This window comes from Notamacropus eugenii, chromosome 4, assembly GCF_028372415.1.
Source record: "Notamacropus eugenii isolate mMacEug1 chromosome 4, mMacEug1.pri_v2, whole genome shotgun sequence".
In the NCBI taxonomy this organism is placed as follows: Eukaryota; Metazoa; Chordata; class Mammalia; order Diprotodontia; family Macropodidae; genus Notamacropus; species Notamacropus eugenii.
This window is the reverse complement of record NC_092875.1, coordinates 292871382-292885461: the sequence shown is the minus strand read 5'-3', so window position 1 is coordinate 292885461 and position 14080 is coordinate 292871382. Positions and strand designations below refer to the sequence as shown.

At 35.8% G+C, this 14080-nt stretch overlaps 1 protein-coding gene across 1 annotated transcript in view; it reads right to left on the bottom strand.

Annotated features, from left to right (window-relative positions):
- The window catches only part of LOC140502512 (large ribosomal subunit protein P1-like), a 59782-nt gene extending 45905 nt beyond the window's left edge, over positions 1-13877 (bottom strand). Inside the window, exon 1 of the mRNA XM_072606616.1 lies at positions 13805-13877. Coding sequence (XP_072462717.1) covers positions 13805-13877 — 73 coding nt within the window. The remainder of the gene's footprint in view (positions 1-13804) is intronic.
- Positions 13878-14080: the final 203 nt, after the last annotated feature.

Below are 14080 nucleotides of genomic sequence, written 5' to 3'. Positions count from 1 at the left end.
ATTTTCAGCTAACTCTAAATGACTGAAATCAAGTGAGTATAACGTAAGTACCTCTGGGACATGGACGTGATGCAAGGAGTGATGTGGCAATATTTTATTGTTGGGAATGAACAGTCTTAATAGAGAATGAGCCCAGAAACACTGAAGACAAGGCACTAAACCAAGTTGTTGGTGATGCAGATTTGAAGATCAAAGAGCCGTGACTGCACAATGATGGACAGTTAGAGACAGAGAGGCTCCAGAAGTCATTTTGAAGAATGGAGATTCAAGTTTAGATGAGGTGGATTCATACTTCTCTGCGAGTTTGCCATCTCTGTGTTTTCAATGTCTAAGTGAATGGCATGGTTGGAATGTTCGTTTATTCCCTTTTCCTCACCACCACCTGCCCCTCATCGGTAGAATGCAGAAATTTACTAGGAGATCTTCCATTTCCCTAAATTATTTCAAATTCCTGATACTTCATAGTGACCAAGAAGCTTTTTGCTTCTTGTTTCAAAATTTATTTCCAGTCATAGTTGTTACGTGTTCTGCCTTTATTCTTAATTGTGAGCCAGTGTCTGTAGAAGAAGGGGCCCAGTGAATGGATTGTGGTACATAGAAAATAAAAAGAAATAGTTAGTTTTATTGTTGTTCCAGCTTGGGATGTGTTCATGAGAGAGTCTCATGGTTTTGAGTTCACTAATAACTCATAAGCTCCTAAATAGCAGAGAAGATTAGCTATATAATTCAGGACCATTTGCCCTACTCTATGATCTATAAAGGAATCCTGAGTGAGCATATTACATGGTTTTGGGGGGGACAAGTAGCCTCAGGTAGAGTTTAGTACTCTTGTAGATTCTTTTGAAGCTCATTGTCCCAAGTGAAAGGCAAACTGGAGAACTAAGGAAGATTCGCATTCTTGGGCTGGTTAAAGAAGGAGGTAGAGGAAAAAGTAAATATGCCCAAATTCCAACATGTGGTGGTAGCAAAGTTGGGTCTTGAATAAAAAAGTGGTAGTTCTTTTCTTTTAGCTTTCTACCTTAAAACTGTAAGTCATACCAGATAGTGCCACCTACTGGTTACAATTGGATCATGGGATTTAGGGAAGAGAATGTAGAAGCCCTAATGTGTGTGGGTTATCTTGAGTAAATTATCATTTTTTCAGGTTTAATGTCTGTACAGATACATGGTGCAATGGATAGAGTGCCAGGCCTGAAATCAGAAAGACCCATCTTCCTGAGTTCAAATCTGGTTTCAGATACGTATTATGTGACCCTGGGGAAATCACTTAACTCTGTTTGTCTCAATTTCCTCATCTGTAAAATAAGCTGCAGAAGGAAATGGCAAACCACTCTAGTATCTTTGCCAAGAAAATTCCAAATGGGAGTCATAAAGAGTAGGGCATGACTATACAACACAGTAACACTAGGTTATAAAGTTTCACTTGTGTTAGCTGGGGATACAAAGAGAAAAGTTAAAAAGTCCTTGCGCTCACAGAGCATGAATTCTAGTATTATAGAAAACAAATGCAAGTATATACAGGAAATATGAATGGTAGATACAATGCAGCCTTACAGGAGAGGGCTTTAACAGCTGTCTGACCAGGAAAGGTCTCCTGCAGAAGGTGGCATTTGATTGTCATGTTAAAGGAAAAAATAGCACTTTATGAGTTGTAAATGGGAAAGGAAATCATTCCAGACATAAGGTGGAGGTAGATGGGAGAATGCAATCAACACAATCTCAGAGAAATTGGAAATAAAGCATCTTTTTTTTTTCATTTTCCCAAACAAGAAAAGATGAGGAATCTGTGATGTGATAGGATTACATCCAACTTAAGCTCTATTTTTACTCCCCCACTGTGTTCCTTTCCCACTCTTTTCCCTATCTTTACTCTTCCTCCTCCATGACCATTTCCTGAAGAACATTAAAATATGATGAGCAAGTTTTCTTCTTGGTTCCTCCCCCTGCCTTGATCTTTTCAAGACCTCTCCCCAGAAGGCTGAAGGAATTCTGTACATACACACCTCTGTCCCTGCTTCTCTCACTCTTCCCCAGAGTAATTACACAGCTGGAGAGACTCTTCTGTTGCTACTCAGACTGTCTTACCTCCCTGTGTTGTTTGCTCCCACACTGTGCCGACAGCATGATTATAATGTCGAAGTAAAGCAAAAAGCACCCTAGTGAAATAAGCCAGCCTGACAGCTTCCCAAAAGACCCCAGTGATTTGCTAGCTTGATAAACACTACACACTACTTAATAGGGCCTGATGCTCAGTTCATAGACAAGTGGACTTCCCCACTGAAGCTGGAACATCTGGCTACTTCTCTTCAGATTAATGTTACATAAAACTTGAAGCTGGAAGGGACCTTGGAAGACATCTGTCTAAGTCCTTAATTTATACATGAAGAGTCTGAGGTTTAAAGGATTAAAATAATTTGTCCATGGTCATACTAGTACCAAGAATTCCAGTTCCTCAGAGACTTCAAATCTAATGTTCTTTCTTTTGTGTATCATTTATGTTTTTAAAAAGATGTAATCTATTTGGGTGGGGCAACTGCCATAGTACCATAGATTTAGAACTTGAAGGCTAAATATTCCAGTCCAATCTACAAGTGAGGAAAGTGAAATTCAGAGAGGTTACACGACTTTCCTAGGGTCACACAGCTTGTAAATTATAAACAGCATTTGAAGTCAGTCCTTATTGACTTCAAGTCCAACATTCTAACCACTATGAGCAGTTCCTATGATTCTGACTATTTATATATTTTTACCAAAGTCTACAGAAACATATGAGTACATTAAGTCAATCCAACTATTTGAATGAGAGTCACTGTGGTGTAGTGGATAGAGAGGTGGCCTTAGAGATGGGAAGACCTCAGTTCAAATCCTGTTTCTAGCTGTTTAATGGGGGGTGGGAGATTTAGTTCAATCTCTCACTGTCCCAGGAAACTCTCTATGAGTGTAAGTTGCAGACAAGTTATTCCCTATAGGTGATTTCTCCTATAGTGAGGATTCGTCTTTTGTTTTAATCATGTAAACTATTTGAGCAGTGAAATAATTGGCAAAGCCTTGTGTCAGTACAATGAACCCAGAAAGGGTGCCAACTTGGAGTCAGAGGACTGAGTCTGAATACCATCTTCACCGATAACTAACTGTATCTTTCCCTCGAGAAGAGAACCAGGACTTGATTTTTGTAAAAACAAAAGAAATAAACAAGAAATAATCCCAGGAAACAAATGTAGTTTTTTAAAATTATATCATAAAAAACTATGAATCATTATGGGCTAAATAGAAGATAATAAGGATAGTAGAACCTCAAATCTGGACCCACATATCCTGTGAAATGTAGCAGTTATTGTTAAAGGGAATTATCATGATGATGTTGGCAAGGGTGACTAGATCCGAACAAAGAGATAGAAAAGTAAGTCAGAATTCACTCCATGGTGAATATTCAGGATATCTTAAAAAGAAGAAATAAGACAAGGGAAAAAAGATCATATGTGGTGCATCAAGTTCTCTGTGCCTTCTCCCTCTCCCTTGGGGTTTTGAAAGATTTCCCCTGAGAAGGATGAACTTTCAGACCCACCCCATTCCACCCCAACACAGTATTCCTGGTATATGATCATCCAGGTCCTTCTTGAAGATACTTGTGATCAAGCTTTGTTTGTTGTCCATCTAATTGAATATCATTCTGGAAAAAAATGATCTTCATTCACTGATTTTTTATTGTTTGCATGATCAGAAAAAAACTTTTTTGAATAGTTATACCTAATCTCCAGGACCTTTTGGAATGTTCCAGGATCTTTATGAGATCAGCTTGATGTCATGCACAAACGTCAATATTTGGAAGACTTTACCCTCTATACGGAATCCTTCTTCAACTCATAGTTTTCACCGGATTTCTTCCATGACTGTGATGAATATTTCTGGCAAGCTTTGGCCTCTCTGTTTTACATCTTGCTTGGTACTAATGATCAGAGAGTCATTGAAAAAGGTTGTTCCTTTCAAGAAATCTTGTGTGTTTTTAACATAAAAATGGGAGATATTTTGTTGGAGGAACACTTTTAAGGCTTAACTTTGTTATACTGAATCTAAAGATCTTATGAGTTGGCCAGAAAAGAAGCACCAGGGCATCTTGTACTTTCTGTATCTTTCCAACACTTATATAATGGTAAACATATGGTCTGCCATGGATCCATGGATTGCCTGACTGTGAAATACTACTTATGTTATCAGATACCTTCCATGAATACCCAAGCTACACACACACACACACACACACACATACATACATGTATGCATACATGTATGTGTACACTTGTATGTATAGGTACAGGTGTGTGTATGCGTATGTGTGCTTGTATATGTCTGGAAATAAAATTTTTGCAGCACAGGGGATTCCAAGTAAATCAGTTCCTTCTACCATCAGCATCTGTTTTTCTACTTATATTCTTAGAGTATCACCTGTGGTATTAAGTGGTTAAGTGACTTGCCGTGGGTTATATATCCAATATGTAAGTGGTAGAACTCTAATCTATGTCTTCCTGACTCCAGGTTGACTCATTTTCTATTCTTCCATGCTGCCTATATAGGTCATTATTATAGATGTATTTAGAGATGTGAAAAAAGGTAGATGGGTCAGTACCTATTGATGTACTCTCAGTTACATTTTTCTTCTGGTAGTAATAAGATCTGAGATTTTTCCAGATGTTTGGTACCTTTTTGTACACCTTCAGAAATGATCCATCAATTCTGTCTTAATTGTGTCATCTCTGGCCAGAGTAGACTATGTTTATATTCAATCTAGCATTCTGATTTTTCCCATCTTTGTTCTCTTTAATAACATTTTTACCTCCTCTATAAACACATCTGGGATTGTGATGATCAAGTTCAAGTGGGGTGGATCTGCTGTTCTGGATGGTGAAAAGAATTTGTTATCATCTTGTTTATAGATCTTGGCCATCATCTTGCACTTATTTATTGTTATACCTCCAGTTTCATAATTGAATTCCTTTGGAACGAATTTGCTTAATTAGATGCCTTGCCAATTTTCTTTAAATTCATTTTACCTTCTGCTAAATGAGACAATAATGTTCAAAATTTTCTGCCATATTCCATCTCCAGGTCAACATTGGTCCATTAATCACTACTTCTTGGGCCCACTCATTCAACTAGTTTTGAGTCCATTTACCTGTACTTTCCTCCAATACACATATCTTTATCTTGTTCACAAGATATAGGAATATGTGTGCAGAGTTGTTCGTTTTTATTTTTTAATCTGGATCTATAAATTCTGCAGCCTAAGGAAATCCAGGTGAGCAAATTTCCTTTACCAACCTGCGCCTGTTCTTCCACTTGTATTCCTAAATTATTACCTAGCAGTATTAAAAGAGACTTTGTCAATTACCTGTCTGAAATCCAGACCTTACCTATGGCATTATTTTGTTAACTTATGACAATATCTTATCTATGTTATTTTCTTGATGCACCAGGCTAATGATCCTGTCAAAAACAGAAATGAGATTAGTTAGGCATAATTTGTTTTTGATGAAGTGTTCTTAGTAATTACTACTTCCCTTTCTAAATGATCAGAAACCAACTAATAATGCTTTCCAGAATTTTGCCAGGGATTTCAGTAATTAACTGACATAGTTTTCAGTTTTCAACCTTTTAAAAATGGGATATTTGTCTTTTTCCAGTTCTTTAGCTCATCTTTGACTATTATTTTAAAAAATGGTCATGGCTCATATTATATTTTCAAATTATTATGACACTGTGGGATGTAATTTTTCCAGGTCTATGATTTGAAGTCATTGAAGACAACTCTATATCCTTGCCTTTTCCACATTATCTTGTCTCTCTAATTTTTTTAAACAAATTTTGTTTGTCCTTACCAATCTGATAGTCTTTCTCTTGGGTAGTGAAAACAAAAATAATTTAAGATTTTAATATTTGTGTCTTTTAATTATCAATTATCGTTATCTCATTCATCCTAATGACTGGCCTTATCCTTTTATTTATCTTTTGCTCCCCTTCAATATAGCTCACCAATGGCATTTTAGAATTTACTGTCTGCCTCTGATTTTTCTAAGTTCTCAAATTAAAATTTTTAACAGCATCATGAAACTATTTTTAAAATCTGTTCCCAGTATTTTGCTTTCATTTTTGTTGCTTATTTATGTCTTAAAAGCAGCAGTAACCTTAAGTTGGTCAACAAATTCCTTGTACAAATATCTCAGTCTCATTTGAGAGCTGTTCCTTTCCTTTCTCATTGCAGTAGTTTGAATTTGAATTAGCAACATTTCATTGAAAGCATAATACTAAAAGTGGATTGCACACAACCTCCAAAAGGAATTGAGGGTAATGGTGTAGTGATCAATAACACGACATGGATGGTGTAATATATAAGAGCCATGCACCAATGTCTAATATCACGGCAGTATATTCACCATTCATGTAGGGGATGTTGGTACCCTACTCACTCTCTTGGTTGTCCCACTTATTCCAATCTCCTCTCATCCTACTAGTTGTAAGCTCTAAAGATAACCAGTCACCACATGGCTACAGTCAAATTATCTCAGGTTCAAAGGGGCAACCATATTGAGGAAAAATACATTTCCCACACACACCACTGTAGTATTTAAGTCACTGTCTAAAATGATTTCTACATATATAGTCATCCATTCACAATAATAAGATTTTTAGATGTTGAATGTACCATTTACTGAAAAACAAGATAAAAATAAAATATACTATAGATACTATTAAAGCAAGTGCATTATAATAAAACATATTACAATCCACATACAAACCTGGATTCCAGTCTTCTTCCAAGGGACTCAATGTCTATGATGAAGAGTATGAACATGCTTAAAGGATCCTGGCAGGGAAGCACATGAGAGAGGAAAACTGATATTCTCGGGAGTATCTTGTAACTCGGAACTGCTGATTATTGGTCCATTCAGGAATGTCAGAATTATATGAAAGCTTTTTTTTGCTCATTGTTCGATTGTTGGTCATCACTACTTTTAACCTAAGCAAACTCCCTTTCCTTCCTCTCTGTTTGAATATAGTCATTTACAAGCCCTTCTCAATTCACCCTACCCTTTAAAAACGTGTTTAGAAAATGTTATTTCTTGGTATGAATAGCAATTCTCTTTAAGTCAGAAAAATTAAGAAGACATCAGACTGGTTGTCTTTGGACTATACATGCCAGCCTAGTCTGTTATTTACTTGCTATTGTCCAATCAGAGAAGAACTCACAGAAATACAGCTCAAGTCTCAGCAAACTCATCAGGATAACATAGTAGCTTCAAGGTCCTTTCTGCTTTTCCTTCTTAAGGTAGAGGTGACAGCAGAAAGATATAATCTGTTTTGAGACCCTAGTTGATGCTGAAGGGCAATATTGGCCAATGGAGTAAATTCTTCATCAACCAATAATCAGTGACGCAGTTAAAGACTCTTGGTGGACTGCTTCTAATCACTATGGCTCCAGCCCCTCCCCACCCACTGCCCCCTTTTTGTGTCTTTCATCTTTCTTAGGTTTCCATGCCAGGTTTTTCTGTCAAGTTCCGCTATTTGGTTCTTCTGTGCTTCAGTGATTTGGATGATAGCTGTCTCAATCTCAAATACTCTCCTTCTACTTATAAAGTCATAATGACCCAAATTTCTCCTATCAAATCAATAGTGTTTTTTTAAAAATCACACCTTAGACTCCAACTCTTTATGTGATTTCTTTTTCTCTTCCTCCTTCCCTATATAGTGTTACCCTTCTAGTCATAAACCAGTTACATTCAAATGAGTCGAGGTAATGATTCTAATGGCTTTGCCATGGACTTCAATTTTTTGGTGCCCATTAAACAATGTTCTTTTACACTCATATTTTACCATTTAAAATGAATAAAAATCTTTTTCTACTTCTTTAAATCATTAAAGACAAAAGATAAGCATCAATCTACATCATTTGCAAGGATTTCTGAATCTTCATATTTTACTACAGTTCATTTTCCATCTAAAACTGTTCAAATCCTGTCTAAAAGCTGTATTTCATCAATACATGTTAACAATTTTATTAAGACAATATTCCTCTTTTAATCCCATTAGGGACCAGAATGTTTATTATAAAACTGATAATTTATTCTTCCTTTGGCAATTATTATGCTTTTTTCATTGCACAAAAATATTTTTTATATTCTTTTCATTGCTAAACAACACCATAAGCAACAGGTCTTGAACATCGTACTTACATCATCATACCTTCTTTCTTGGACTGTCTTCCTCAGTGTAGTTTTAGGACATGGGATCCAACCTGAACTTTCTCTGAACTTACTGAAACCTGTTCCCCAAGCATATATTATAAATGTGTGCTGTGCCTTTTCCTTTATTATATATTACAAACTCTGAAATGAAGTGGTCATCCCTTTTAGAAGCTCAGCAAGTAGTTCTTTCTGCATGAAAATCCAGTCTGCAATAGCTGTTATCCTCATTGATTCAACAACTTTTTAAAGAAAAGAAAATGGCTAAGATGTATATAGCATTAACTATGTGCTAGGCCCTCTGCTAAGCACTTTACTTATATTATTTTATTTGATCCTCACAATAACCTTGAGAGGTAGGTGTTATAATTATCCCTATTTTACTGAGGAGAAAACTGAGGCAAAGAGAGATGAAATAATTTACTCCATCATACAGCTAATAAGTGTCTGTGGTCACATTTGAACTCAGGTCTTCCTGATGCCAGATTTAGCTTTCTATTTATTGTGTCACCTGGATGCTACAGACAGACAGTGAATTGGCCTTAAATTTGAATAGCAGTAGAGGGAACTGTTAAGGCTTATTTTTGATAAATCATGAAGTTCTTTCAATAATTCCCAAGCTCTTGCTGCAATAATAATTTATTAACTGCACTGACTTTTCAATCATGTTAACTGGTCAGAATCATGGAATACAATGATCTCAGGTTAATCAAATGTACAAGTAACACAAAAGAAAATGGTAAGATGGGTGTAAGAAGGTGAGTCTATTATTTGAATTATAAAAGTGGCATAAAAGATATTACCTAGCACAAATAAGACTGGAAAAAGGAATAGGCCAGACATAGAAAGAATGAGAGATAATGGAAAGACTGTATACTGACATTTGAATAATGAATTTTTTTTAAAAAATACTTCTAGGACATTTTTATAGAGAATAATGGAAAGAAATGGATAAGAATTACACAAATGAGAACTTTTTAAGTTTTTAAAGTTTTTTTTTAATTTTTTAAGGAAAAATGTGATTTGCAAGGATATAGGAAGTATCCACACTGATGACACCATTAATTTATCAATGAGATTATAGACATTCTGGGCAAAAGCAAAGAGGAGAAAGTTGGTTGGTGTCAGTAGACCTGACATAGTATTCAGAGAAAAGGAATTATATATTAAATGATTCATTGCAAAAGTTTTTTCCTTGATCCTAGAATGTTATGATTATATTTAGAAAAGAACCAGAAAACATGTCATTCTATTAGTAAATGAAAACAGTATCTGCTTGCTCCAGATATTGACCTCTGTCTCTGTTGTATACAAGGGCATAGAAGATCATCAAATGAAATGAGAATGGTGAATTATCGGCACTACTGAAATCTTTAACGAGGAACAGCTTACCTAGATGAATAATGGTGTTTATGTCAAGGAAAATCATTACATGGAACATCTTTGGATACTCTCCTGCTGGAAACTTTAATTGACTATTGAACTGAGAATTGGTGATGTCCAATTTGCTTTAGGTCAAAGTCTTCATTAAAAAGTGAATTTATTTTTTGGCTTCTCCAGAGAATAGTTAGAATTTTCTTTTGAATTACAGTGATAGTTCAGCCTCACGTAAAGTTCTGTTCAACTATAGTAAGTGTAACTTTTATCAAAAATAATGAACAGCAATTTGGGCAGCCAGGTGGCACAGTGGATGGAGTGCTAGGCCTGAAGTCAAGAAGAATCCTCTTCATCAGTTCAAATCTAGCCTTAGAGACTTACTAGCTGTCTGATCCTAGGCAAGGCGCTTGACCTATTTGTCTCAATTTCCTTATGTATAAAGTGAACTGGAAAGGGAAATGGCAAACTAATCCAGCATCTTTGCCAAGAAAATCTCAAATGGGGTCATGAAGAGTCAAACATAACTAAGCAGCAAATGACAGTCTTCATTCAAAACTTTTTTTTTTTTTTTTACTTCTCCAGGGGACAGTTACAATTTTCTTTTGAATTTTAGTAATGAACAGCAATTTAGGAAAGAAGTGTTAACATAAATGGAGTTATTCTTCCATTTTAATATGGTCTTAAAATCAAGTACTCCAAAACTGTGCACAGGAAGCAACTTGCTCTAGGGAATCAATCTTCCTTACCAGACATTCTTCTAGAGCCTCATCCTGGGCTCAGAAACTTGCTATTTGACTTTTCTCTGCATATTTGATCATCCACCTCATGATGGTGTAACATATATTACACATCATTATACACAGGTAAGAAACCATACATTGCCCCTGATTTCTAAGACCTTGACATGCTAAATGGATGACTTCAATGTGGATTAACATCCCAACATTGAAGCAAGATGTGTGTATGTATGAATTTGTGTGCATAGATCATGTTTTTAAAGGCAATTCTCCAACACTCTAAGTTGCAGAGAAGATGCTGATTGTCATGGATAGAGGTAGTTTCCTCAAGGGCATTTCCTTTGCTGATTAAATCACAGATCTGAAAAAAGAAATTGGCATAACATATGTGTGGGCATATATACACACATGATACATATACAATGAATAATAGCTAGCATCTATGTAACATTTTAATGGTTTGCAAAGTGTCTTACAAATATTATCTCCTTTTGCGCTCTATACACACACACCTCCACACATTTACACACGTATATAGGATGTATATATACACATACATATACATATTATTATTTTAAAATAATCCTGTATAATTTATTTATGGAAACAATATAAGAATATTCAGTGGGTTTGTGATTGGTCTATCTCTTTGTCTTCTGCAGGAAGTATAATGAGTATAATGGGAGCAATTAGAAAAATCTAGATTGTCTTTAAAAAATTAAATATATGTGTATTAACAAAAGTGTATATGTATTTTTATGCGTATATTGTAAAATCCTTAAGGCAACTTATTGGAAACAGTAATAAAACAAAAACAAAAAATATCTAGCTTGTTTAAATAGTTCCAAATATATATGCATCTATATGTTTATGTGTTCATATAAAAATTGTATATATGAATGTATTGTACATTCTCTAAGGCATTTATATATTATATATATGCATATATGTGTATGTATACATATCTACATATCTTCATATACATATATGTATAGAGATAGTTTGGTGATACAGTGATTAGAGCACTGGACCTCGAGGCAGAAAGACCTACCACAGATACTTATTAACTTGGTTACATTTAACCAGCTTTTGTGTGCCCCAGTTTCCTCATTTTTAAAATGAGACTATTACTAGCGCTTACCTCTGGGGTTTGTTACAAGCATTATATATATATGTATTACATACAGGTATTTTTCCTCGATAATTTCTTAAAAGATTAGATCTAGGTTCTTCTTCTGATCTCAACTTTCAGTTAACCCAACAATTCTTAAATTATCTCCCCTCAATCTCTTTTTGCTTTTCCAATGAGATATTTCACATGTTCTATTCTTTTTCTTTCTTTTGATTTTGTTTTACTTTTCTTGATGTCTCATGGAGCTATTAGCTTCCCTTTGTCTTGACTTCCCTTGCCACTTAGCTTCCTCTAATCTTTAGGGAATTCTTTTCTTTGGTGAACTTTTGTACTTCCTTTTCCATTTGTTCAATTTTACTTTTAAAGAGAATTCATTATGAGGCACAATTGAAAGTTGTTTTGACAGGAATTTGGGAGAGCTCAGGTGAATCTTTTTGTATATTTTCTCATGTGGCCAAGTTAGCTTTTTAAGGTGATTTTCTCTTCAGTGGATTTTTGTGTACCTTTTACTATTTTGTCTATTTTGATATTTAAGGCATTATTTTTTTTTCAGTTTATTGTTCCTCTTTTACCAAGTTGTTGACTCCTTTTTCAGGAATTTCTTGCATACCTCTCATTTCTTTTCCTAATTTTCCATCTACTCTTTTTTGATTTTTAAAAATTTTTGAGTTCTTCTAGGAATTCTGTTGGTTTGAAGATAATTCTTATTTTCCTCTGAGATTTGCGTATAGCTGCTTTGATCTCGTTATCGTCTTCTGAGTCTATGGTTTGATCTTCCCCATCACCGTATTAACTTTCTATGATTAGGTTCTTTTTTGTTGTTGTTTTCTGTTCATTTTTCTAGCCTCTTTCTTTTAACCTTAAATGTTAAAGTTGGGCTCTGTTCCCACAGTGAAGGTGTCACTATCCCAATATTCATATTTTTCATTCAGCTATTTTCAGAGCTAGCTCTGAGAGTTCATAAGTTTTCAGTTCTTCCAAGGTAGTATGATCTAAGGAGAGGTGTATTTACGATGCTCCAGGCTTGTGTTCAGTTCTGTAAGTAATGACAAAGCGTTCCTTCTCACACTGGAATTGAGACCAAGGTCCCTGCTCTCCTGTGACTGCAAGAACTAGTGTGCTAATGTTCTTCCTTGTCCTGGGACTGCAATCTAGATCCATATAGGAACAAAGTAACAGAGTCTTGCATCCACTGTCAGCAAAGACCTCTGATCATCTGACCAATTAACTTAGCTCTTACCATCTGTGGGCTGAAAATTCTGGAAGTAACCTCTGCTACTGCTGATTCAGTCACCTCACAAAGGTCTGCTGCTTATTTGCTGTGGCACTGCTTGTGCACTTGCAAGGCCTGCACTGGAGAGTGGAGTATGCTCCACTCTTACCCCAGCATGACAGATCTTTCTTACCAACCTTCTAAGTTGTCTTGTACTGGAATATTGTTTCACCTCATCCTTTTGTGGGTTCTACCATTCCAGAATTCATTTTGAGGCACAATTTAAAGTTGTTTTGAGAGGAATTTGGGAGAGCTAAGGTGAATTTCTTCCTATCTCTGCTACCTCCACGCAAACCACTTTCAAAGCAATTGAGATTAATATTCTGTAGTTTAGTTAACCTTCAGAAATCTGTAACCATAGTCTCTCCACCCCTCAGTATTTTGCCAGTCCCATCGCACTTGCATTCATTATACTTTTCTCCCTTTCCAATCTCCATTCCCTAGAGAAGCTTAGGGTACCAAATTCTTTTCTCCTTTGTCCCATCATACCTTATTAAACTCTAACCCTTGATGGCTCCTCCCATTCATTTCCTCTGCTCCTACTTACATACTAGAGATCTGGAGAAAATTCCTTAATTGTACTGACTGGATCCACTATCAATTTAAATTATCTTATTTCATCTGGGCTTCAAGGATTTAAAAAGATTCAGCAGAGATTTTTTTTATTGCTCCATAACTGATGCTCTAACCTCTTTACTGTGGCTACTCAAAATCTTATTTTCTCTCCACAGGCCTCCAAATTAACTACTTATCCCCACTTTTCCCTTTTTCTCTAGTAGATTTCCTCCATGATCATACCCACTTTTTCTTTCTAATCTTCAGTCTCTACATGTTGGTTCCTTCCATGGTGACCACAAACACGTGAAAATTTCCTCCATCCTCAGAAAAGACTTCACTAGAACCTACCATCACATACCAGCTACCATTTAATCATCTTATATTTCTTCTGCCTTTCTCTATCAAACTCTTTGAATTTTATATGGTGAGAACTTCCTCTCCTCTCATTCTCTTTTTAAACCTCTACACTTTAACTTCTGATCTCATCACTTACCTGAAATTACTTTTTCTAAGGTTACCAGTGACCTCTTAACAACCAATACGAAGGACCTCTTCTCAATCCTCATGTTCCTTTTACTCTTTTGCTGCATTTGACCTTGTTGACCACCCCTCTCTTCTTGGACATTCTCTCTTTCATGGATTTCTGAGACAGTGATCTTTCTATTCATTCTCCTTGGCCCTGTACCCCTAGTCTTTTCCAGTTTCCTTTGCTGATCTACCAACCACATCATACCCACTATGTGTAAGTGCACTCCAAGGCTCTGACCTG